At 32.8% G+C, this 26,714-nt stretch overlaps 2 protein-coding genes across 8 annotated transcripts; both read right to left on the reverse strand.

Annotated features, from left to right (window-relative positions):
• Positions 1-5,791: 5,791 nt before the first annotated feature.
• LOC115983844 (thioredoxin-like protein 4B) lies at positions 5,792-9,822 on the reverse strand. 5 transcript variants are annotated; one of them, XM_031106679.1, is made up of 5 exons: positions 9,648-9,822; positions 9,387-9,544; positions 8,364-8,430; positions 7,330-7,431; positions 5,792-6,093 (listed from the first exon to the last, which is right to left on the reverse strand). In XM_031106679.1, exons 1-4 carry the CDS (start codon positions 9,780-9,782, stop codon positions 7,333-7,335), a joined length of 459 nt encoding a protein of 152 aa, XP_030962539.1. In that variant the 5' UTR covers positions 9,783-9,822; the 3' UTR covers positions 5,792-6,093; positions 7,330-7,332. The 5 variants fall into 5 exon arrangements, with proteins under 5 accessions (XP_030962539.1, XP_030962538.1, XP_030962536.1 ...); XM_031106678.1 differs by lacking the exon at positions 5,792-6,093 and adding an exon at positions 6,815-7,138; XM_031106676.1 differs by lacking the exon at positions 5,792-6,093 and adding an exon at positions 6,815-7,208.
• Positions 9,823-21,661: 11,839 nt separating this feature from the next.
• LOC115986944 (probable serine/threonine-protein kinase At1g01540) lies at positions 21,662-26,053 on the reverse strand. Of its 3 annotated transcripts, none has more exons than XM_031110379.1 (8): positions 25,269-26,053; positions 23,757-23,861; positions 23,549-23,671; positions 23,298-23,468; positions 23,053-23,182; positions 22,738-22,947; positions 22,483-22,656; positions 21,662-22,104 (listed from the first exon to the last, which is right to left on the reverse strand). In XM_031110379.1, exons 1-7 carry the CDS (start codon positions 25,802-25,804, stop codon positions 22,495-22,497), a joined length of 1,437 nt encoding a protein of 478 aa, XP_030966239.1. In that variant the 5' UTR covers positions 25,805-26,053; the 3' UTR covers positions 21,662-22,104; positions 22,483-22,494. The 3 variants fall into 3 exon arrangements, with proteins under 3 accessions (XP_030966239.1, XP_030966238.1, XP_030966237.1); XM_031110378.1 differs by lacking the exon at positions 21,662-22,104 and adding an exon at positions 22,133-22,151; XM_031110377.1 differs by lacking the exon at positions 21,662-22,104 and having other exon boundaries at positions 22,158-22,656.
• Positions 26,054-26,714: the final 661 nt, after the last annotated feature.

Here is a 26,714-nt window from a genome sequence, read left to right on the forward strand (position 1 = left end):
GGCTACTCTTGGCAAGTGTTTAACTGAATGGTACAATGAGAATTTCAAAAAGAATTGAAATGAAATTTAGATACAAAATACAATCTTTTGTTGGATTTTGTATAAAATTTATCTCTCTCATAGAATACACATATTTCATGAAAAAAAAAAAAAATCATTTATGGGCAATCAATACCTTTCCATGGATCGAGTTCACGTAGATTACTAATCATGATGTTTTGAGAAAGTATCATAGTTAGTGAATATGATTACTTTGCCGAATTGTTTTGTTGTGACATTGTGATGTTGAGAACTTACTATTTGAATATTCTTCTAAGGATTTGGAAGCATTAACACTAATTTTTACTTGCGAGTATCTGGAAGCATCCTGTTCTTTAATATATGTTGATCATAGGTTCCAATGAGAGTGCTAGAAAAATCATAGGTTCCTAAGAGGGAGTTACCCCAAAAAGGACTCTTGATCCTAGAGAGAGGACTACATAACCTAGTCAACAAGGCGTAAATTTTGACCACAAGTAAAAAGGCCTATTGATATACTTGACGTAATTGTATTCAAATGGTTGACTTAATTGCTTATAATAAACTTTGATATTTGTAATACCATGTTGTCACTTTTGTTTTTTAGTTGTGCTTGTAGACACCCCATTTTATAACTTACATTTAACTAATATCAGGAAAAAAATGGTAATTTTACACTCCAAGGGCACAATTATTATTTCGACCATTGAATTTTCAAATTTGTGATCCAAAACAAATCTTGATGTCTAAACGATCACAACGTTATGTCACGAGTATCATGCAGACCACCCAATCAAAAGTTATTATCAAAACAATTTTTAACAACCGTTGAAAAAGTCTAATTATGTGTGTGTATATATATATATATATATATATATATTTATATATAAACATTGATGCCAATGCATTAACAACAAAAGAAATAATGCCAATTGGCATTAATGAATTTCCCTAAAAAATATATAAATCATCACAATTTTCAACAGCTCTTTGAATTGAATTTTTGGCCTAATAAATATTGGAATTTGGTCTTTTTCTATCTTTTGTAAATATGTAGACAATCAAATTCCTTTCAAATGACACCAATTTCAAGTCAATCGGAATTTTGAGCAAAAAGTAATGGCTAAAATACCGAACAGGTGCAGAAAATACACAAGATTAACATCTTCTGTAAGCTCTTAATGTAAATCTACTATTTAATTTTTATAATTTATTAATTTTGGTATTTTTATGTAATTTTCGTTATTTTAGGTTTAGGACATTTATTTCCTTATTTTTAGGTACTTTTAATACTTTTTAGGTCAAATTTAGTTCTTGTTATAGTTAGGTATTAATTAAGAGTTATTTTAGAATATATTTTCTTGTCTGTGAAGTTTTATGGAACCTTCAAATAGGCCCCTAAGTTTGTAAACGTTTTTCAGAGTATTATTGAGATTAATCAAAATTTATTGTTTTCTTTGGTGGATTCAAGGAACCCCTCATAGATTCAAGGTTTACTACTAGAAAACTAACAGTTTAATTTCTGTTCCATCAAGAGAGCGTCATGTGTGATTTCTTCAGGCTTCCGCAACATCAGTTGGTATCAGAGCCTTGACTTACCCTGGTCTGATGGTTGACCGGCGTGACGGTAACCACCACAACTACAATAACGATGTTGAAGACACAATTCACACTAGGGCTGAGTTCCACCAATTTCGTGAAAAGAGTTAGCAAATTATAGGAGAAATCCAGCAAAAGATTGCTACTCTTCTTGCTGGGAAATCATCTTGCAATAACAATGATCAATATATTCAACAATGCACTCCTAACTTTAAGAAAATTCCATTCTTTGACGGAGATATGTGTAAGTAGGATTTTATTGACTGGCTTCTTGATTTGGAAGAGTATTTTAATTTTTAGAAGATTTGTGATAAAGAAAAAGTGCGGCTTGCATCTAATAAATTGGACGATGAAGCAGAGGAATGGTGTGTCCTTTCTTTAGTTTTCCATAACATCAGTTGATATTAAAGCCTTGATTTACCTTGATTTGATGGCTAACTGGCATGACAGTAACCACCACAACTACAACAATGATGTTGAAGACGCAGTTCACACTAGGGCTAAGTTTCAACAATTTCGTGAAAAGAGTCAGCAAATTATAGGCGAAATCCAGTAAAAGATTGCTACTCTTCTTGCTGGGAAATCATCTCACAACAACAATGATCAATATATTCAAAGACGTAGTCCTAACTACAAGAAAATTCAATTCTTTGATGGAGATATGTGTCAGTTGGATTTTATTGACTGATTTCTTGATTTGTAAGAGTATTTTAATTTTTGGAAGATTTGTGATGAAGAAAAAGTGTGGCTTGCATCTAATAAATTGGACGATGAAGTAGAGGAATGGTGTGTGCTTTCTTTAGGCTTCTATTACATCGATTGATATCAGAGTCTTGACTTACCTTGGTCTGATGGTTAACTAGCATGACGGTACCTACCACAACTACAACAATGATGTTGAAGACACAATTCACACTAGGGTTGAGTTCCACCAATTTGGGGAAAAGAGTTAGCAAATTATAGGTGAAATCTAGCAAAAGATTGCTACTATTCTTGCTTGGAAACCATCTCACAACAACAATGATCAATATATTCAAAGACGTATTCCTAACTACAAGAATATTCCATTCTTCAATGGAGATATGTGTAAGTTGGATTTTATTGATTGATTTATTGATTTGGAAGAGTATTTTAATTTTTGGAAGATTTGTGATGAAGAAAAAGTGCGGCTTGCATTTAATAAATTAGACGATGAAGTAGAGGAATGGTGGGAAGACATTCAAATCGATAGAAAGCGACGAGGTAAGCATCCAATCTGCTCTTGGCAAACAATGAAAAGAGTTTTAATTGATTTATAGTTTCCTAATGACTATTATGATATGCTAGATTATACAAGTGTTGATTATAAATTTGTATATTCATATGAAAAGCAATATGTTCAAAACATGAAAGGTTAACCACAAAATCAAAACTATCACATCCAAATCCATGTGTCAAGTAGAGGAAAGGGTTTGAGGCTTATTTCTAAAGAAAATTTTGAAGTGGTTAATAAAGTTAAAAACTTGCAACAAGTTATTGAATTGAAGATTGAAGATACCACTTGTCAAAAATTTGATAAAGAGGTCAAAGAAAAGAAATTTGGGTTGATTGTGGATAATGACAAATCAAGAGATGGTAATTATTGAGAATATTGTTGAAGATTCAATTTAGATCAAATATGAGGATGAGTTCGCAGCTCATAATCCCCAAGTTTCAATTGATGTGTTGAAGATGACCATACAATATGTTGATTTTCTTGGAGTAGAAAATTTTAATTTTATTATCAACCCTTTGTTAATTGATGTTGCAAATAAATTGAAGGTAGATGAGAAGAAATTTTATGCTTCACTTTATGAAGGATTTAAATTTCAAAACCAAATAAAGTTATTAAAGCATTCAAAGTACTTGTTTATTTGGAGTGGAAGATTTCCGATTTTGACTATCAACTCGATGATGAGTTTATTTTAATTGGAGGGGTCTAATGTAGGACAGAATCTACTATTTAATTTTTATGATATATTAATTTTGGTTTTTTTTTTTAATGCATTTTTGGTTATTTTAGGTTTAGGGCATTTATTTCCTTGTTTATAGGTGCTTTTAATGCTTTTTAGGTCAAATTTGGTTCATGTTATGGTTAATTATTAATTAAGAGTTATTTTAGAATATATTTTCTTGCCTATCAAGTTTTACAGAGCCCTCAAATAGGCCCTTAAGTCTATAAACTTTTTTCAAAGTATTATTGAGATTAATAAAAAATTAGACTTTTGTGTATTGTTTTTTTTGGTAGATTTTCAGACTTATTACCTTGTGGATTCAAGGAACTCCTTGTAGATTCAAGGTTTACTACTAGAAACTAACAGTTTAGTTTCTGTTCCATCAAGAGAGTATCATGTGTGCTTTTTTCAGGTTTCTGTGACATCAGTTCTTTTTGAATTTGAGATCACCCTAAATCAGTGCCATCCCATCCCTAGCTTTAAAAGTAAGCTAACAACTTAGCTTTAAGGCTAAGCTATCACCCCCACTATAAATAGAGGACATCCCTCTCCATTTTCACCTTGTAGCATTTCATTCCCTCTAGAGTACCAGGAAGAAAGCAATAGAAAAAAGTCATCAAGAATCCATTGTTCCTACTTTGGTTGTGGCTTAGTATTTACTTGCTTGCTCCTTAAATCTTTAGTGATCTCTCCCATTTTTATGCTTGTAAGTTATGTAATTTATATTGTTTTTCAATTATTTTTTATACTGACTTTGTTCTTCCAATACTTCTAATAAACTATGGAGAAAACCACTGGGAAAGGCCTTAAGCTTCCATTGTTCCTTCTTGTAAAGTTATTGCTTTCATGTGCTTTGATTATTAATTTTTTTCATACTAATTTTGCTTGTCAAATTTTTTTAATTTTCTCCTTTATGTTCTTTGAACATCAATTGTGTTCCTCTATGTTCTTTGAATGTTTATATGAATCTTTTGTTAACATGAGAGATGAATGTTTGACATGATAATCAACGATCTTCAAAATTTCACATTGTTATTTTCTTCACCATGTTCACTTGAAATTCCAGTTTAATCGAAGAATGCAAAGATGAAAAAGATGTTCTCTTTTGATTTTTTTTTTTTTAATTATTATTACATATTCATGTCTCTGTTTTGCTAGCCCATGCTAAATAACTTGACTGTTTTTACATGTTTATATCTTTAATTACATGATAAAAAAAAATTTCTCTAATTACATGGTGATTTTTTTTGACATTAACATGTTTCATATGTTTGAATTAGTTTCTTTTATAACAATATGTTTTCACATGAAATGAATGCGATAACATTTTTCAATCCTATGACATGTGACATATAAATTTTCTGATTTTTGGTGATATGCTTAGATGCACACATCTATGTTTGTTTTTTTTGTTTTTTTTATTTTTTAATGCTTAGATGAACTTGTCTAGGTATTTCTTTGTTTTGATTCACATGCTTAGATGAGCACTACTAGTTTTCCTTTAAATGCTTAAACAAACATGTCTAAGTAATTTTTTGATTTTCTTTATGATGCTTAGATGTAGGTATTTTTCATATTTTCCTTTATTATGCTACGATGAACATGTCTAGTTAACTTTTCTTTATTTTCCTCACAATTGCTTAGATGATCAATATGTCTAAATGGTATGTTTTTCTTTACAATACATGGTTGACAAATAACATGACAATTTTTGTTTTCTTTTACATGCTTGGATGTACATGTTTGAGATTATTTTTGTTTTTCTTTTACTTACTAGGATGAGTATGCTTGAATTAATTTCATTTTTTTCTCTACAATTGTATTGGTGAACATGCCTAATTTTTGTTTGTCTTTAAATTCAGTTTCTTTTACGTAAGTTACATGCTTTTTTTTTTTTTTTTATTTAAATTTCTGCTTTACTTTATATCCAGGTTTCATTCATTTGTCAATTTATATATATTATAAATTTTATAAGCAATGACGCTTCTAAGAATTATAGGTGTAATACCAAAATTCTTAATTAACTTGCGTGTCAAAATTAGAATAAAACAAAGAGTCTGAGCTTTTTATTCTATATATATATATATATATCACTAATTGCAGGGCCACAAGATTGTGGCATAGTTTCATGTTAATTTTATTAGAGAAATGAACATACAAAACTATGATTTATAGTTGCTAAATTTCCAAAATAGATATTAAAAATTCTAATTATGAAAACTTAATTCCTTATATATGGGTGAACCATTACAAATCCAAGCACAAAAAATTATTTAGCTATCTAATTAAATTACTAAAATCACATGGAGTCATAATATTGATTAAACTCCTTGTATTTGGTAGCTGCTTTTGGATGCAAGTTTTGCAAAGGCTCTTAATAACGCTTCCAACATGTGATCTTCTTTCTCCCGTTGGCAATATTCAAATTGTTATTTGCTCCACATGATCATCAAGGGTTGCAAATCCAAATAAGATTGAGGCTATCGACTTATGTTGCTTGAACCTATAATAATTCAATAACTTAATCATATAAATGATGATGGGAAAGTAAGGGAATAGAAAATGTGGAAGGGAAAGAAAAAATTTTAATTTTCCTAATTTGTGTTTGGTTGAAAGGTGAAAAAGTGGAAAGGCAGAAAATAAAGTTTGTAAAAATTTACTATTATACCCCTATTACATATCTTCTTTATGTAACTATTTCATAAAGGAAAAAGAAAAAGAAAAAAATGGTTCAAAGTAAGGAGAGAAAAAAAAAGTGTGTAAACTTTGCAGCAAAGAACCCAGAAAAAGAATTTTTTTTTTTTTTTTTTTAAGTGATTCAGCGTGAGGAGCAAAGAACCCATAAAAAGAAAAAGAAAATGAAAAAAGAAAGAATGTTAATGTGAATTTACCCTGGGGGAAGGAGTGGGGTAGATAAGTCATTTTTATCAAATCACTTCTTCTCCCTGTTTTATCTCTAATTTTCTTTTTGAGAGCTGAAAAATGGTGGACCCGGGGAGAAAAAAGCCAGGTCCCACTATTTTCTCTTCATCAAAATCACTCCAACCAAACACCTCTTCCACCCAAAATCTCTTCTATTTTTTCTCCTCCATTTTCCATTCTTCCTATTTTCATTGCAACCAAATGTAGCCTAGGGTTGAGGCTGATAGCATTTTTTTCTTTTTTTTTTGGTTGCTAACTTGAAAGCATGGTTTTTTGAAGTTCAAATCAGAGGGATTAGGAAATGACCCCAAAAGAATTATAACCGCATGTAATAAAACAATTCATTCTACAAAAGAACCTCTCTACAAATTACATTGCTATGAAAAGAGGGGCATATAAACTTTGTATTCTTTAGGCCACTGTTTACACCATATAGGATAGCATAAAAGCTTCATCAAGTATTTCTGATTTCACATCGAAGCTGTACACCATATGGTTAATTTATGCAGGTCACCTAGATGCTCCTCTGTATTCCGTTGGATTCGCCGCAACTTCAACAAAGCTGCCAATGCCTTAGCTAAATGGGATCTTAGTGTAACTCCAATTCCCTATTCTCTTTTGGCAATCTGCCAAATGTGATTTCTGCTGTCAGGGGGTTTGTTAATTGTTTTTGGTGCTGCTGTTAGCCTTTCGTTTCTTATAGAGCAAAAAGTTAAAAAAGACAATTATGAGTTGACAAAATTAACTGAACCATCTTTAGAGGACAACACGCAACGAGCTTGTGATTGTCTGATTACCGAGTGTAAGGCTAATTCACCTTTTATACATCCTTGTATAGCAATTGATACTTAGGTATTCGCTCTAGTGGCAGAGGACAACTCACTATCAGCTTGCCTTTCATGGCCCCTCTATATATTGCCTACAAGAATGTTAAGACAGGAAAAAAACATTATGCATCCCTGAATTATACAAACATCTAGAAGCACCAGTCATTTACAAGAGGAAAGTTATTTAAATTTTATCGTTTATGCAAGCAAGGAGTGTATTACATAAGAAATCCGTATGACAAATCGTTTAAAGGAAAAAAAAAAATTGTCATAAAGAACAATAGAGTTGCAATGTTTCCTAAAGGTGACCCAGATTTGCCATTAACCGAAAGAGTAACATTTTTTGTCCTAGTAAAGTTAGTTAGCATCACATTTTGTTTGTCCATTATTTTGGGAGTGTTCCACTTTCTTAGCTTATGCCTCAAAGTTTTAACTTTTAAATAAAGATGTGAAGAAAGAAATGCTACCACTAATTCTGCAATGTTGCCCAAAGATATACCAGACTTTCCACAACCATACAGCAACGTACCTCTTGTCTTGTTACATTACACATTTTTTTCTATTGAGAGAGTTATGCAGTTGTCCAAATGCCAATGCCATAACAAATATTAACTGTTAGGGCAGATGCTTGCCTCATCAATTTAGTTAATGAAGTTTTCTCATCTTAATCTAGAACCTAAAACACCTCCAACTTTTAATTTTCAAGTATCCAATATCTATAGCTGAAAAGAAAGTTTTCCCCTTGTCTCATCATTTTAAGCAATAAAAGTCTTTCCCACATAGATTCGGCACCCAAGATACCATTGATAAGACAAGGTAAAGTAACTCACAACAAAACCTATGAAGTATTACATTTATGCATGTGCTAATAGAGATTGGAAGCAGCTTAAAATTGTTTCAGTAACATGGCAGACTAGTTTCACACAAGCATAAAAAAGAAAATGAATTCACTCCAATGGCAAGACTAGCAATTTATATAACTGACAGCCTTAAAACCATTCAGTTTCTGAGGAGCTATGCATACCTCTACAACATCAATAAAATCCTGCTTCTTGTGAAATGCACCAACCCATTTAGTGTGATCTGCAGTCCTGCCAACCAAAGCAAATTAACACAAGAATCTGAGATTTTAAGTCCCTAAATTCTTAGCTGCATAACATCATTTTCAGAATACAAGACATTTAGCTTAAAATTTTAGTTCAGAAACGGATTCTCATTCTTCAAGGGCATGATCAAAATATTTGCAATGTATGATAAAACTCACAACATTATCATACCTACACAGATTCACCCATTGCATACCAAAATAAAATGTGACGGAGACTATTGTAAGAATAAAATTGCACAGCCGTTCAAAAGAAATTACTGCAAATCAATTTAGGGAATGAAATTGTAACAAGTTTGTGGAAGGCCAATGAAAAGCAGATCTTGGTGCAAACTTTGTTTGAGATTCAAGTGCAAGAGATCTAATTAATTGTTTCACTCATCTTCCAGAAGCCTAATCACCATGTTTCACGAGAAACTTACAGGTCTAAGCAAACAAAAAGATAAATAACAAGACCAAAATGAAATATGAAAAAAGCATTTTCCCTTTAATTTTATTTTACTTCATTGTATGTGTATTGAAATTAGTCTAGTACAAGGAAGGTACTTCGTAAAAGCACTGCTCTTTATTTTTTTTTTTTTTTATTTTTAAGAAAAAAGAAAAAGAAAAAGAAGAGAAAACGAATTACACACATTAATTACAGGAAGTCACAATTTATAGTTCAAACTTTATATATGATACAAATACTACTACTAGTCAGCAATATTAGCAAGGGCTTTTTAAATATCCAGCTCAGTTGTTGGAATAATTTTATAATAAACAACAAACACAAAAAACAGTAATCATATGTACAATTTCTCAAAATAGATGCAGAATTGCATTCCTGGAAGATATCCATGTACACAAATAGGTATATGAAATCAAAATATCCGAGCTAGTGTTTTGTTAAAAATCAATAAATAAATAATAACAATCAAAAATTAAGAAGAGGGGGAAGAGTACCCAGAATCCATTTTCATGTGATGAGCATTGAAGAAGAAAACTGTTGAAGGTATGAAAGCAGTGTCAAAATATTTGACATAAACTTGAATTTCATTGGAATCGATATCTACAAGGGCTACACTTGCAAATTTGGACACCTCCCGAGCCGATTTAGAAAGCTGCATAGAGAAAAACAAATTGAGTTCATCCACTTCATAATATATAGAATAAATGAAAACTCAGAGAGAGAGAGAGAGAGAGAGAGAGAGAGAAGTGGCATACAACGTCGTCAAGTTGAAGGCAAACAGGATCAGAAGCATGGCCGAAGCGGAGGACAAGGACCTTGTCGATGGTGTCTCTGATGATTGCGTCCACCTCTTGGTTCTTTGTCAGCACCGTCAATGGGTAACTACTCATTCTCACCACTTTCAGATTTTGGGGCTCATGTCGTCATTTCCTTTTTCAGGCCAAAGATTTAAAAAAAAAAAAATATATATATATATATATATATATATATATATATATTACAACTTACTTGGGATTTAGTTTGAATTTAAGTTGCTTATTTCTAATTTGAAATTTAATACTTTACTTATTTGAGTCTATTCCGTTAAACTTCCGTAACCTACTTCTCTGGAATTCTAATCCGAATTGAAATTAGATTTGGTGTAAATTTCTTTTGAGTACTTCTTCCAATTGGACTTAAATTTAATTAGATTAGCATTCTTTAACTTTATCATGGGGTCCGTTTGGATTCAGCTTATTGTTGCTGAAACTGAAAACTGAAAGTACTGTAGCAAAATAATTTTTAAATGTGTGAATAGTATCGTGAGATCCATTTTTAATATTTTTAATGCGTAAACAGTACATGAACAGTGAACCCCTGTGAGGTTACTGTTCACGTGCAAAAAAAAAAAAAAAAAAAAAAGAAGGGACAAAACGTGGAACTGAAAACGCAAGAATAAGCACTCCCCAAACGCTCACATGGTCATTGTAAAAGTAAAGTTCACTAACTTTCTTCTTTGCACAAATCAACTTATTTAATTTCATTTTCCTACAAAAGACAAATTCATGCAATAAAATTCAATTAAGCAAAAAATTGATTATTCAGCATTATTCCAAAACCAAATATAAAATGCATAAATTAAATGCTTTCTAAAAATTATATAAATATGCAAAATTAAGCTATTATCAATACACATCACTGATCCCATTCTTTTTGTGTGTGACGATCATCCAAGGGCCATACATGTCCTCTTTCGACTCCGTAACCATGTCATAGCTCTTGCTTGCCTTCTCCATCGCAGCTCCACTAGGTTCCAAGTTGGCACCAGGCTAGGGCTCCTGGTTTTCTACCGGAGGTGGGGGATGGTCTCCTTGGCGTATAGAAACATTCTTCTTTCCAGTGACCAATACGTCCACAAGAAACATAACCTATGAAGTCCTTCACAGATTACTGGTTGCTCAATATTTTCAATGAGGACAACATTCACCAGTGGTTTTCAATATCGACTTAGATGCAAAGCCTAGCATACCTTCCTCTAGCTTCGGTGGCTGTATAGGTGTCAACTCTCAACACATTCCCGATGGCTTCACCAATTATCATGAGAGCCTATGCATTATAATACTCGATGGGTAGTTTGTTCAATCTGACCCATATTGCCACAGAAGAAACCACCACCGTCGCAAGTTTAAAGTTCAGTTCCCATGGTCTAATGGAGAGGAATTTATATCCAATGAACCAGGGTCCCTTTCTTAGAACCATACTATGGTCTTCATTAAGCGAGAATTGGATAAGGAAGAAATCCTTTCCGAGGTCAATGCAGTCAATCCTTCCCGTTGGTTTCCATAAGGCGAGGATTCTTGCATTGAGAAAGTTGAAACCAACAGTCCTCCCATACACCTTCACAACTAGAGCCTTCGACCATTAGGCTCGGATCTGTTGTTTTATGGGCTTAGGGATTTTTACCACTGCAAGGCTTTCTCTAAGCTCCTGGATCTCTCCTCCTTCAATTTCTGCCTCAAGGTCCTCCCCCATTCTTTCCGATAGTTCTAAAGCTTGCGAGAAAGCACTCAGTATATCTCCCACTAGCTTATCTTTGAAGAATGGTACCAGATGGTCCATTCCCTCCCCATTAGCACCCATAGATCCATCAAAATGCTGGTTAAAGCCAACATGATGTGTTTCTTTGATCTTTTTATTACTCCAGATCAGCTCCTACCTCTCCTTATTTGATAGGGTTCGATTGTTTTCACAGAGTTCCATATTGTACAAAGAGAAAACTCACTCTTTTTCTAAAGGCATAGTTTTAGTAGATGATTAACACTTCCCTTTATATAATGGGACTATAAGCTTTGAAGAGAAGGGTGAGAGAGAAGGTGCAATTTGCCACCAAGTTCGGTGGTAGTCTTAGGGATGGAAAGTTGAAAGGCCCTGGCGATCCAGCAAATGTGAGAGGCATGTAAGTTAGGGCATCCACATTGGTGGAGTCATAAATTTAGTAATTTGGCATCACAAAAAGTTACTTTATTTATTTTACCATCTCACTTTACAAAACACTCAATATCAGTGGTTTTATTTTAGTTTTCAACATAATAAATAATATAAACAGCACAATAAAATAATATATCTACTACAATAAATAACCACTACTACTACCAACATAATAAAATAATATAACTTTTAATAATTTTCTTTTTATACCTTTTAGCTACAGTGCACAGTCACCTTTGGCTGTGCACTATAGCTCAACAGCCAAATTTTTTGGCTTTTCCTCCATCATTACAGCATACTTTTTAGTATTGGTGGCCGCTTTTTAATATCACCGATACTCAACAACAACAACAACAATAAAAAAATTAAATTAAAAAAAAAAAAAGAAAAAAGTAATCAACAAATGGCGTTAACTAGCAGGAGCTTACTTGTGTGACCTATTAATATTCCTAATTTCAACATTAGGGTGTGTTTGGTTGGAGGGGTGGAAAAGTGGGAGGATAGAAAATGGTGGAAGGATAGAAAAGTGGAAGGATAGAAAAGATTTTAATTTCCCTCCTTTTTGTTTGGTTAGGAGTGAAAAAGTGGAGGGATGGAAAAAGTGAGTTTGTATAAATTTACTCATATACCCTTGTTAAAAAATGACAAGCAATTAAAAAAAAAACAATCACCCAAATTTATTAAACAATAAAAATTATGTCCAGGAAAAAAAATCATGTCTAATTAAAAAAAAAAAGAAAAAAAGAAAAAACATAACACTACATACAGCCCAGAAAATCAAAAGAAAAAAGGATTAAAAGAAAAAGAGTAAGCATCTTTCTCATAAAGTGAAAATAATAATAATAATAATAATAATAATAATAATAAAATAATGCCTAAAGGATTTAGTGCAGTGGGACGAAATTAGTCAGAAGAAAAAAAAAATTTTGGACGAAAGCAGGCAGAAGAAAAGCAGTGGGCAATTTTGTCATTTATACATAAAAACTCCTCCCACACTATTTTCTCTCCATTTTGGAGAGACAAGGTTTAGGTGGGCCCGGGTGGAAAATGCCTGGACCCCACCAAAAATTTTCCTCTCCCTCCCTCCTTACCAAACAACAACCTTTCTCATTTTCTCTCCTATTTTCTCTCCAAATTTTTCCATCCTCCCTAAAATCCACCCATCCAAACATAGTGTTAGTCCGTGGCTCCACCGGTACTCAATTTGACGAATTATGTCATTAGCCATATCCATAATAGTTGGGTTTCCAAGCTGAAAATATAAAATAGAACATTAATCCAATTAAGTCCAAAGTCCAAAGAATTCATTGTACTGTTTTTTTTTTTTTTTTTTTTAGAGAGTTTCAACCTATGACATCTGCTCTTGATGATGACTCTTTATCACCACACTAAAACACCAATCAGTTTTTGATGTAGGCGGGGATTGAATCCCAGATCTCTTATTCACCCATCAGAGACTTTACCAGTTAAGCTAACTGGAACCTACTTATTGTACTGTTTTTGTACATTAATTTCTTACCCAAAAAAAAATTTTCTTACCAAGATACCTTTCAGATTAATAATCGCTTCTTTGATACACTTGTTTTCATTCAATATTTTTGAGCCAAATGAGGGATATAGTGACCTAGGATATATGCTAAAACATCAAATAAAACATTGCCAATCACCTTATCAAGTCAATAAATGGTATGGTTGAAAATTAATCGTCGTGGCTCTCTCCAGCTATATAAAATCCCTATATTTCTATCTTGGGAACCTTTGAAGCCACTTTAATATAAGCACCATTGGATAAAATGTCACAAACCTCACAAGAATAGACAAAATTTAGTTACAAAATTTGTTGTAGCTTAATCCTACACACTTACTCAATATCATTAATATTACCACATATTTCGAAAATTTAACTATTAGATTGCAAATTCTTTATACTCTTAATATACATGTCAAATTTTGTGTCAATCGGATATTATTTATTATATGATTTATAAGATTATATTTTATGAATAATTTTAAATTACAAAAACTTGCAATAAAACAATTTATTGATGATATAGGTACTAATTTTTAATTTTCTAGAAATTTTGTAATCCTGGAGGATATATGATGAAAATCCAATGGTAGATTTGTCAAAAATCACCTTCAATAAAAAGATATTGAGTTAAATTATAGTCTTAGCCCTTAGGCTATAACTAATTTTGTAACTAAACTTTGTCCATTAAGAAATCAAGGAAAGATAAATTTCAAAAAGCAAACATGAAACTTTTGTCTAGCTATATAGGGATGAAAGGTGAAGGATAGAATTGAAACTTGTATTGTTGCCTCCAAACTTCTCATGAGAATGTGAGAATCCCACGCCACCAGGGAATCCAGGAAAAGCATACTTGTCTCTTCAATTTGACAAAAATTTCTTAATAATCGGATAATTTTAGATACACAAAAAATTTGGGGGTAATTATACTCCCCTCCCTCAAGGTGTAGGGAAATGACATTCCATCCCAAACTTGAAAGGAAAAAAATACTTACCCCCTTGACATCCAATTGACCAAATTTTGTTAAATTAATATTTAAAATATTGTATACTAACTTGCCCTCTGCTGAAGAGTAGGTTTCCAAAATTATCTTATTTTATGGTTAAAATTCATTGTTTTAAATTTTTAATTAAAGTGTATTTTAAAATATTAAGTGTAAATTTTTATTTTCAACAAGTAATGAAGAGATTTTTCGTTGCAAGTGTTTTGGTGCTTGATAAATTTTGTATTTTAAATTTATTAGTTATTTTTTACTTACAATGGTTAAAAAAAATTTTTCTTATAAAAATTTAAAATATTTCATTGCTAATATAAACAAAAATGGAGGGAGTGTTAAATTTTTTTCAAATCTCAAAGAAAGGGAGTGTTTTTTTCCTTTTAAGTTTAGGGTAAAGTGTCATTTATACAACCCTTAAGGAAGTTTTGGTGCTTGATAAATTTTGTATTTTAAATTTATTAGTTATTTTTTACTTACAATGGTTAAAAAAAAATTCTTATAAAAATTTAAAATATTTCATTGCTAATATAAACAAAAAGGGAGGGAGTGTTAAATTTTTTTCAAATCTCAAAGAAAGGGAGTGTTTTTTTCCTTTTAAGTTTAGGGTAAAGTGTTATTTATACAACCCTTAAGGAATGAGAGTGTAATTACCCCAAAAATATATTGCAAAGTATCTAACTAATGCTCTGAAAATTCAATGAAATTCAACGCTCGAGTATGGTTCAATAAAGCCACATGATATAAGCCTACTAACTACCAGCAATTCAATCTAATAGCTTATGTGTCTCTAAAGTGCACAAAAATCAGATTTTGCAAAATAAATGAACCATTTTGCAAGATTCTAAGAAACTCACTTTAACCTTTTTAGAGCAATTTATATAACTTACATGCAAAAGATACAAAGGTAAAATGGTTAGTTTCTGGCCTCGGGGGGGAGAAAGTATACCATGTTTCGGTAATACCAATTCAGCATCTATTTTGGTATTAACTCAACCGGTGGCCCGACACACCCGGTAAATCCGACCGGACCCGGACTGACCACCGACCGACCCTACTACTCCAGCGGTCAATGGCGGGTTTTCTTCTCTAGAATCCGATCTGGGCGGTTCGATCTCAGATCTTCTCCCCAAAACCCAAAGAAACCCAAACCGACCGAGCTTTATAGCATTTTCCGGAGAGATATTTTAGATCCGACGAGATTTCAGCTAGATCCATGAAATCTCCACCGGATTTGGCGAGATATCATCGTTTACGCTCAGATCCAGCAGCTACAATCTAATGGATTTTGCTCAAATAAGGCTCAAATCCGTTGAAAATATGATGGGTTTTGCTCAAATCCGACGACGATTTGGTGTATTTTTGCTCAAATCTCATGAGTTTTGCAAAAATCAAGTGACAATTTGATGTTTTTTTGCTTAGATCTGACCGCTGATCAAACAACTCCAATCTGACCTAACCCGTTGGTGTTTGGGGTCGGCGGCGGGTTTTCTTGCCAGAAACCCAATGTCATCGGGTCGGTTCCGGGTTTGACACAAACCCAACCCGGACCGACCCCTATTCCTACCCAATAAATGAGTGACACTTGTTTCAAAAAATCACATCAGACTACTCCAATAAATAATTAATTTATCTTCCCGATAGTATAGAAGATTGTGATTAATTTGTTAGAGTAGTCTGATGTGGTTTTTTGAAACAGGTGTCACTTATTTATTGGGTAGGAAATACCAAAACAGATGCTGAGTTGGTATTACCGAAATATGGTATACTTTCTCCGAGGAGTGGGGGAACGTAGACTTGTTTAGCCTCAAGTACCAACTAACTCAATAAATTTATGATCCGTTTGAATTGAGGGGGAGTAAAATAAATTTGGCCCAAAATTAGACTATTTTCAATCAACTCTGCTTTACTCCCCTCCACTCCCCCTCATTCCCCCCTCAATCCAAACAAACCATTAAGTTAGGGATAATTTCTTTTTTTGAGAAAACATTTTTGAAAGGTAATCTTAAATTAGTTGGAATAATTAAATATGTGAGAATTCTAAAGTAATGTGTTATTTTAAAAAATATATTAATTAATATAAAAAATTTAATTTTCTAAATCCTTTTAATGACCGGTAATACACACACACATCACCTCACAGGGGTTTGGGTTAGTTTCAAAAACACCTCTAAGGTTTTAATTCTTTCTCATTACTCTCAAAGGTTTCTATATCCGCCAAATTAACCCATGTAACTAAATTTTGTTAACCCTTATAAACGAAAAAATTATGTAACCATCACGTAACCATGGTTTTCAAACCCAAACCATTCAAAGAACAAAAATTGGAGAGGTTCAAGGTTTTTAAGGTCAAACTGAGATTTGACTAAGGTTGAACCATGATAATATCATAATTAATTTAGTAATTAATTAAAATACAAATAAATGTATATTAAATTTGTAAGTACTAGCAAAATTGACTAAAAATATCCACAAAAAATTGAAATAGACTTTCAAATAAATTTTCATGATATTATAAGTTTAATAGAAAATAATACAACATAAATAAACATGAAAATAAACATGTATAATTATCCTTCAAGTAGAAATCCTTTTAATTAAATTTTAAAAAATCACTTTTAGTTATTTTAGTAAATTCTCATGCAAATGAACTATTCTTAAATCACAAGTAAATTTAGCAAAGAAAAAAATTTTAATAAATATTTAATAAATTGAGAGAGAGGTGATATAATAAGTTGAGAAATTAAAATTTATGTAAGTATAAAATAAATATAATAATAGGTCATAGTTAAATACAAGGAGTTCAAGTGGTTTCCCCCCCCCCCTCCCACCACAATTTTACATTGATTTCATTGTAATAGTAGTTGCATCAGTTGTAAAATAACAGAATGCCCCCAATTTGGTTGAGGAAGAGAGAGATAATTTGAGATAATAAAAAAAAATTGATAATGAAATAATATTTTGATAAAATGTAGTATAAAATAAATAATCTGATGTAGGGGATTTTGAAAAGTATATATATGTATATATATATATATATATATAAAAGTAGGTTATTATGCTAAAATAGACATAAATATTTGCATGAGCTGATACAAATGTTCTAATGCAGTAAGAAACAATGGTGTTTTATGTATTTGTCTTTGCTGATAGTTTGTTAATACTAAATAGATGCTTGTTTGAAATTTCATGATTTTTTTTAACTTATACTCCGGTCCCCCTTAACTCAAAATCCTAGGTCTGTCCTTACAATGCTAGTCTTGGATCCTAAGTGAGGGTGAGATCTTAGGTTCTACACCCCATGTTGCACTCAATTCTCATTATATATATATATATATATATATATAAAGTTAATTTTTTGACCAGGTTGAACTAGCTCACGGTTTTTCGGGTTGAACTGCAGCACAAGAAGTTCACTCAATTTCTTCAAATAGTTGGTTCTTGCATATAAAAAACCGGCTTCATGACCAGTTTACAGTTAACCCTGTCGGACTAGGCAATTTGTTTCGAGTTTGAGGACCTTGCACATAACCACATTAAGAAGATTTACCAACTAATTTGTGCCACTAGTCATGTGATAGTCACGTGATTTTTCTATCCATAAAAGCTAACGAAATTTAGTCTCGTGGGTTAATTGGTTGATATAGAAACCACAAGGAGCTACAAAGAAGAATTGAAACCCTAGGGTATCTTTGCTAAAATCCCAACCTTCAAGGGAATTCAATTGATGCACCTACCCCACGCTATAGCTAGTTCTTTAACATATACCCACTATTTTAAAAACTGGACCAGCCGGTTCAATCGGGCACCATTTTGGTCCGGTAAAATGCCCCAAAACCGGTCAAAATTTGGGTTGAACTAGAAATCAAGGCACAAATTGATTCTTTGACCATACCAATTTTTAAAACCATGCATATACCCAATTTCCCCATCTTCCCTTGCAAAGATAAGTTGGTATAAGTTGCAATAGAAATCGGGAATTTTCAGTGAAATTTGCCTACTGGATGGCTAATACCACATGAAATAATGAAGGTACGAATCCAGAAAAAAATAATGGCAATCCAAATGGCACAAAATACTAAAGATTTTTTTCTAGCATGTGCATGTTGCTTTGGATATATTGCCAACAAAAGACTCTCAAAAAACTTCACGAGTGGAGAATACTATATGCCCACTGTGTGGTCTAGAGGAAGAATATAATCTGCATCTTCTTTACTAAAATGTTACTTTGCCAATGTGATCTAGTTTTATTATGGGGAATTACATTTTTGCTCTTCATATTATTTACAATTTGATCTGGTGAAAATTTATCACCCAGCCAACAGATTTTGTTAAATGGACCTATTCCAGATGAGAGATTCTATTTCTTTGCTGCATTGGCTATTTTTGATATATAGAGAGCTCTTATTATAGCTTGGTGTTCAACTGAAGAGGTGTCTCTTCCAGACTGTCTCACTTAGAGTATTTTCTTCAAATTTTTTTACTATTTGGAGAGTAAGCAATTACTTTTGCCAGCCTACTTTTTGGATACAATTTCCAACAATCTCTTATCCTTTCTTTATCCCATTTAAGTATTATTTATTCATTTTTTCTTTAATCTTTCTTTATTCATTTTTAATCTTCCTTCATTCATTTCGTATTACTATATTTTTCAAATTCTCACCAACTATATGCCTATATCTCACACTCAAAGCAAAGGAAGTTTAATCTTCCTTTATTGGATTTTAGATAGACAGTTAGAGCTAATTTTTGTGGGTTTGCTTTCTAAGATAGAGAGGGAATTGGCTTTAAAGAGTTTGTTGGAGATGCTCAAGCTGATGAATTTCTAGCTCTTTCCAAAAAAACCAACGATTTAGCTTGAAACTGTTACGTGCTTTCTCCTTTTTGTTTTCCGTGTCTTTTTCTCATTTTAAAATTGTATTTTTGTTATTAGTTTTGGTAAATAGATAAAGATGAGATAAATTGTTAGATTAGTCTTTAAATAATTTTTATATAAAGATTAGGTTTATTTTAAATTTAACTATAATTGTATATATTGCCTTCTCACATGTTCATTTGAATGTAATTGCATTCTTACCTTTGCACTCAACTATTGTGAAAATAAAAATGTTAACGTAAAAAATATTATAAATCCTAGTGACCATAACCAAAAGGCATTATTTAAAATAGAAGCCAACCAAAGTAAAACTCCTCAAATTTCTAAAATTCAACATTCCCAAATAATAATTTGAATAGAATTATTAGAAGTTTTTTTTTTTTTTTTGGGAGAAAGAATTATTTGAAGTTTAGGGACAAAATGGGCTTCTGCCCTTTTCCATAAAACTAATTAGCCTTTTGCCCTTCTTCCCAAACTAAATAGGGAAATGCCCCTCTTTTGAAACTCGACTTTTTCAAAATCGAGTTAAACCCTATAGTGACGTTTTTAAGGACCTATAGTGACGTTTTTAAGAACCTATAGTGGCGTTTCGTAACTTGATATCCATAAAATCGAGTTATAGGCAATTTTAACGCCACTATAGGTTCTTAAAAACGTCACTATAGGTCCTTAAAAACGTCACTATAGGATTTAACTTGATTTTGAAAAAGTCGAGTTTCAAAAGAGGGGCATTTCCCTATTTAGTTTGGGAAGAAGGGCAAAAAGCTAATTAGTTTTGTGGAAAAGAGCAAAAGCCCATTTTGTCCTGAAGTTTAGATTCATTTACAGATTAAATTTTTTATTTCAAATGTTTCTTATGTGTAAGTTGTACCTAAGGCATTAATGTTACAGTCCTAATTATTGATCTTAACTTCTCTAAAGCGGTAGAAGATGTAGAAGATTGATGGCAATTTATTTTATGAGGAAATTTATGGTAATGACGATAGATTTAGATATTGTTATGCTTGTTGAAGTGCAAGTTAATGATCCAGGGTCTGTTTAGTAACGTTGTTTAAACAACAATTTTTATTGTTTAAACAACACAATACGCATTTTCACAATATTTTTTTATCCACACATATTTTTACAACACTTAAATAACATTACTAAAACAACATTACTAAATATACCGCAACCACTGCACCTTTACTTCCAATCATGCTTTCTAAGCCTTTCAAACTTGATGCCGTGAGTGAAAGCTTTTTTCTACTTGCCTTGAAAAAAGGGTTGAAGCATGTAAGCTCACGCATGAAGGAAAGAAGTCAAAGATTCGAATGCCCAAATATATCTTTGGAGAATGTGTTTATAAAGCTTTTAAATTTTGCAAGAAGGTAGGGCCTCAACAAGACCTAATAAGTTTAAAAGCTATAGAGGCTGAATCATTATGTATATATGTTTGGATTCAGCATCTATGTCTGCGTTTCGCGTATGGGCATTTCCTCTCTTTTTTTCTTTTTTTTTTTATGCACGCGTTTCACTGTTTTAGGAGACATAGAGCACTATTCATGAGACCCACAACCACTTTATTCAGAAAAAAATATTAAAAATAGATCTCACGGCATTATTTACACATTTAAAAAATATTTTGTTACAGTATTTTCAACTAAACTCTGGTACAATGATCATACCAAAAAGAATTAAAAAGTAATTAATTTATATACAAAATCCTCTCTCTCTCTGAATACATATTGTTGAAAAAGAATGAAGAACTCACCAACCTACAAGATAGGGCACCGTTTCACTATTCATTTAATTCATGGAAACGGCACCGTATTAGTTTATTTCATTAGCACCTGTTTTAGACTTTAGTGTCTAACTGATTTCCTTCTTTCCTCTTGGTGACTGTATATATTTTGGTTTACAGAGTTTGTATCTATTATCTCAGTTCATTGTAATCAATCAATAAAAGCTAGGTTTTATTTAGAGAGTGTTGTAAGGCATTTTATTTTTATTTTACACACAAATTTCATGAAAAATGCACTTGCACCTTTCCGTGGATTGAGTATGAGTTTAGTTAGATTAATAATCATGATGTTTTGAGATAAAGTATCATAGATGGCGAATATGATTAATTTGCCAGAATCTTTTTTTTTTTGTTGAGACGTCAAGTGAGTATGCATGCCTGCAGTGCTAAACTAAAGATTAGGATAGCACTGTTCAATTTGTAAAGGCCAGGTCAGATGATGCAATCCTGACGTTGCAGAAACTTTTTTCTGGGCAATTTTGAAGACAAAATAGTTGGAGGTTGGGACTGGTGGTTGAAAGATACTCAAATTTGTATGTACACTCTGAACACCAGGGTTGATTTGGGAGCTCAGAACCATATTCTAATAAAATGTTAAAAACTCAATTTATATTTTTTGTCAATATGCTTGACTGTCTGTATAGATTATTTAACATGTGAGTTCATGCATAATAAGCAAATGGGCTTTGCGTTACTGTTTTTATGGTAGCGTCTTTTTGTGTCACTTTCCTGCTTTGTTTGTTTGTGGCTGTGAAAGCCTTGAGAACTGACAGTTGTACTGGTTTCATCTTTTGAATCAGCTAAAAACAAAAGCAAAACCTTGACCCCAGTCCCAGTCTAGACCTTTGCTGCCCAGCTTGCTGGTCGAACCAGGACAAGAAAGGCCATGTGAATAAGAAGCTGCGAACCACAGTAGCTTCAACCGAATTAGCTGGTATTGGGTCCATTTCACAGAACCACCGATTCTGAAGTCGGCACTGATGTGATTTAATCTAGCTGGTAAGTGGGTCCACCATCCAAAACCATCTCAATTGATTTGGGCTGGCAGCACTGGGGACAAAGCCTGGAAACCCAAGCATGTCCTGGCGGAATTAGAACGCGACAATGAAACTGAAATTTGGAGATAAACATAACTGATTTTTATAATGTTAACACTAAAAGAATACATATTTGATGTAGTGGCTAGCCATATCTTGTTTTACAGACAGAAATATCAATGAATTATATTTCCAATAAGAATGATAAATAAATGCTTTTTAATTTGTATGATACAATAGCATTTCAATTTGAGGCAGGGCAGAAAAATATGTAAACCACCCATTAAATATATGCAGATTATTGTTAACTTGGAATTGAAGGCACAGATAAAAAAATTTGGGGAACTAAAAAGAAAAGAAGAAGCTTCAAAAACTAAAAGATAAACTTTTAATTGTTACTCAACCCTCAAATGGTGTTATCTCCACCTAGTTGGCTGATGATGCTTCCTACCACTATCACCTTCACTTTCATCAGAAGTCCCTTCAACAAGTTGTCTATGGCCTAATTTTGAAACAGCATTATTCTCTGGTTGAAAATCATGATGTGAACGGGAAGAATCTGTCCCAATCTTGCGTTCCTGCATAGTAACGATAGAAATGTAGAGTTATAAATTGGATCAATAATAGAAAATCCACAACACCCAAAAAAAAAAACATACTTCTCTAAATAGTAAGTCATCTGCTTCAAGCATGTGGATCACATGTCCAATTTTTGGCCTCTTTTTTGCATCGGGATCAACACATCGAAGAGCAACTAGCAGAACACGTTTAAGTGCCTTTGAAGCAGGCATCTCTGGCAGCTTGGGATCAACTACTTCCTCAGATTTTCGGTTTCCAACCATGGTTTTCAACCATTCTACCAAATGTACCTGCCATTTTTAGTCATTTTCAACTTGTTACACTCAGAAATGGAAGGTAAGATAAGACAGGAAGGCTGCAAAGAAATATCCTCCAAATAACAATACAAGACTAACCTCTCCTTGTGGTCGATTATAATCAACAGGGCTTCTCCCAGAAATTATCTCCATGATAAGTATTCCAAAGCTGTAAACGTCACTCTTCTCATTCAGCATTCCCGTGCAAGCATACTCGGGTGCAACATAACTACAGAAACCAACAAATAAGAGTTATTTTACAACTTAAAAACGAATCCAATGAACAATTACCAACTGACAAAAAGAAATACATGTATTGTATTGAAACAAAGAAATGAACTTACCCAAAAGTCCCCATCACGCGAGTTGTCACATAACTCCTCTCGGAACACAAGAGCTTAGCAAGCCCAAAATCAGATACCTTAGGGTTCCACTGGCGATCGATTAGTATGTTGCTAGCTTTTACATCTCGATGGACAACCTTTGGTTCAAGACCCTCGTGAAGATAGGCCAATCTGCAAAAGTAAAAATTACTGCATGAGTTTAATTGGCCACCTCAAACAAAAACAAATTAATGTACAAGATTGCACTGTACCCTTTTGCTGTTCCTAATATAATGTTCAAACGGATCTCCCATGTTAGAGGGCTGACTTCCCCAACATCCCCATGAAGCCATTGGTCCAGATTGCCATTGTCAACATACTCGTACACAAGCATCCTAAGAAATAAAATGAGGTTACACCTTTAAGCTCTCATTCAGAAAGCACAATATTGAGCTTGATTATGCAGACAATTAGCAATACCTGTATGCACCCTCAGCACAGTATCCAAGTAATCTTACAAGATTTTTGTGTCGCACCCGCCCAATTGCTTCCACCTCCACTTTAAATTCCTTCTCAGCTTGACCCCTGATTATCAACCAGTTTAATAAGCTAATGCATTATACATACATGGAAAAGTCAAGGAACAACAACAAAGATAATTCGAGTACACTCGTAGCCAATCATAAAATGCTTTAAAGCAAGGATGAATCAAGAGAAAAGGTCCAATTTTACTTAATAAAGTTAGAGACTTTCATGCCAACATCAGTTATTCATGCTTGACCATGTGCACAGGGGATTAAAAAGGAAGACTACACTTTATTTATCCAAAGCATGCCACTTTAAAGCCGAATTCTCACTCTCTCAAGAAAAGAATATTGCACCCCAAAATAAGTAAAAATAAAAGGAGAATTCTACAGTACACACTTTTTTTTTTAATGTAGCATATATACAATAGTTAACTTGGTATAAAACTTAACATAGCAATTAGGATATTGCCTTATTTAATATATATATATATATATATATTTTATAATAATAGATGAACTGTTAAGATTAGGAGATACAAACAAAATAAAAAAGCGTACTACAGAATGACCCAAAAATAAAAAGAAGAATAAAACCAGACAAGAAAACAATGGGCTACCACATAAAACCAACCAACAGAAAATAAATTTCTTTGGTTGTTGAGAGAACACAAGAAAAGGAAATAAAATTCAAACACAATTTTCAATTATAAAAGACCAAAGAGAAAGTAGAGAAAAAAAAAATTCAAAAATAAAACTGGCAGTCTGACACTAAACTCTTTCTAATGCAATTTTCAGATGGAGTTGAGTGAATTCATCTTTCCTTTTTTTTTTACCCCCTAGCAATTAGGGGCGAAGAAAATTATGATCTACAAACACCCTCTGAAGTTGGAAGTCTGAACTGCACCTAACACAACTATTTTTTTCACCTAAATAAAGTTTCTTCATTTCAAGAATCCAAAACACCATAAAGAAATGACTTTATAACAAAATTTCTACTATTATAGTAAAAAATATAAAAACTTCACACCTGCTCAGCAAATAAACAGTAAACACAAACTACATCAGATCAAAAAAAAAACACAAATTACAGTAGCACGTATCTTCTATTATTGTAATCATATTAGAAATAATGTAATAATGTATATAAGAACGTAAACACATCATAGAAAAAAAAAATCAATAAAAGTAGGACCTGTATTCCTTTAACGGCCACTCTGGTGTCATCATTCAAAATAAAATTATTATAACAACTAAATTTATCACTCTATATATGGAAATATGTATTACAACAACTAAGTTAATATAGATGAAACTCTATCAAATGTTTATTAAGACAGTTTTGACAAGTGGGTTCTAATTAGTTCAACTTTTAAAATAAGAGATTCAAAAAATAAAAGAGAGAGAGAGAGAGAGAGAAAGCAATCAATACGTATTGCAGAGTAGATATTAACGGCGACTCTGGTACCTGTTATTCAAGAGGTTTTTAACGGCGACTCTAGTACCGTCATTCAAAAGTCCAGAATACACAATCCCATAGCCACCTTCACCAATAACGTTCTCTTCACGCAACCCATTGGTTGCAGCCTCAAGCTCTCTGAGTGTGTACCATCTTCCCCAACCCAAGTGCGAAACCTCGGGCCCCACCATGTTCCCACTGTTCCCCAACGAAGACGCCGTCGTTTCAGTCTCGCCGCTCGACACCACGACGACCCGGTGTTCCACCTTCCCGATCTCGATTTGGATCTCGGAAGGCGGAGCTGGGTGGGCCACGATTTCCTGGATTTCTTTGGAGATTGGTGGAGTTGTTGGGTCAACGGTGGAAGTGGGTTTGGTGTGGCGGTGGCGGTGGCGGCGAGAGGTGATGCAGAGAGAGAGCATGAAGAGAGCTAAGACGATGAGTGAACCGACTAAGATTCCTATGACTACCCATAGTCTCAGGCCGAAGATTGAGGTTGGTTTTGATAGTTCTGTGTCCACAAATGCTGCATCGTATACTGACATTTTTTTTTCTTTCTCTTTCTTTGTTTTGTTTTGTTTTCTGTTTATGTATGTGCGTGTGTTTGTTTTTATGTATGTGTGAATGAATCTGAAGAGAATGAATGAGAAGGTTATGGGTTTGGAGACATTGGTGTGTGGTGTATGGTCTGAAAATAAGAAGAAGAGAGAGAGAGAGAGGGAATGGAAGTGATATGGGAGTGTTGTGGTAGGGAGAGTATAATAAATTTCTGTCTGTATCTTGCTGGAGTAGCTGTAAAAGATGCTGCTGCTACTTCTGTTTGTTTATTACATTATCATTACTCAATTTTAATTTTGAAAAATACCTTCTGGCCCCACACAACTGATGTTAGTATGTTGAATTTATTTCTCCCTTAAAAATAAAGTTTCAATTAACAAAGTTTTTAGCATTAAATAAAGAACTTATATAGTATATTTCCTCTCAAAAAAAAAAACTTATATAGTATAGTAATTAATATATTGTAGTCTTTAAGATTATCGGGAATGTTAAATGATACCTTGACATAAACCTGTTTGATAGAAAATTACAGAGCTCATCCTGCTTTGATAGGAAGATGGATTTCTTTTTAAAAAGATAGATATCCACATTCTTTTATTGGATTATATATATATATATATATATGATATTTTCTTTAGTTATATTTTTAATTTGGGATTGAATTTTTTTATAAGAAAATCAATTATTTTATTGACAAGACATGATATTGTTACAACCCATGGATAGAACTCACCCTTGAAAAGGGGCTTGTAAGAAGAGGGTGTCCAAGAACTAATAAACACTTGGTTAAACTTATTCTTAATCAATGTGGAGCATTAGGATCATACCATACCACCACGCTTCGCAACTGACGTCCACAATAACTCATTCTAGCGACACTAACCCATTGGTTGCCCT

Source organism: Quercus lobata, chromosome 4, assembly GCF_001633185.2.
Source record: "Quercus lobata isolate SW786 chromosome 4, ValleyOak3.0 Primary Assembly, whole genome shotgun sequence".
Lineage (NCBI taxonomy): Eukaryota > Viridiplantae > Streptophyta > Magnoliopsida > Fagales > Fagaceae > Quercus > Quercus lobata.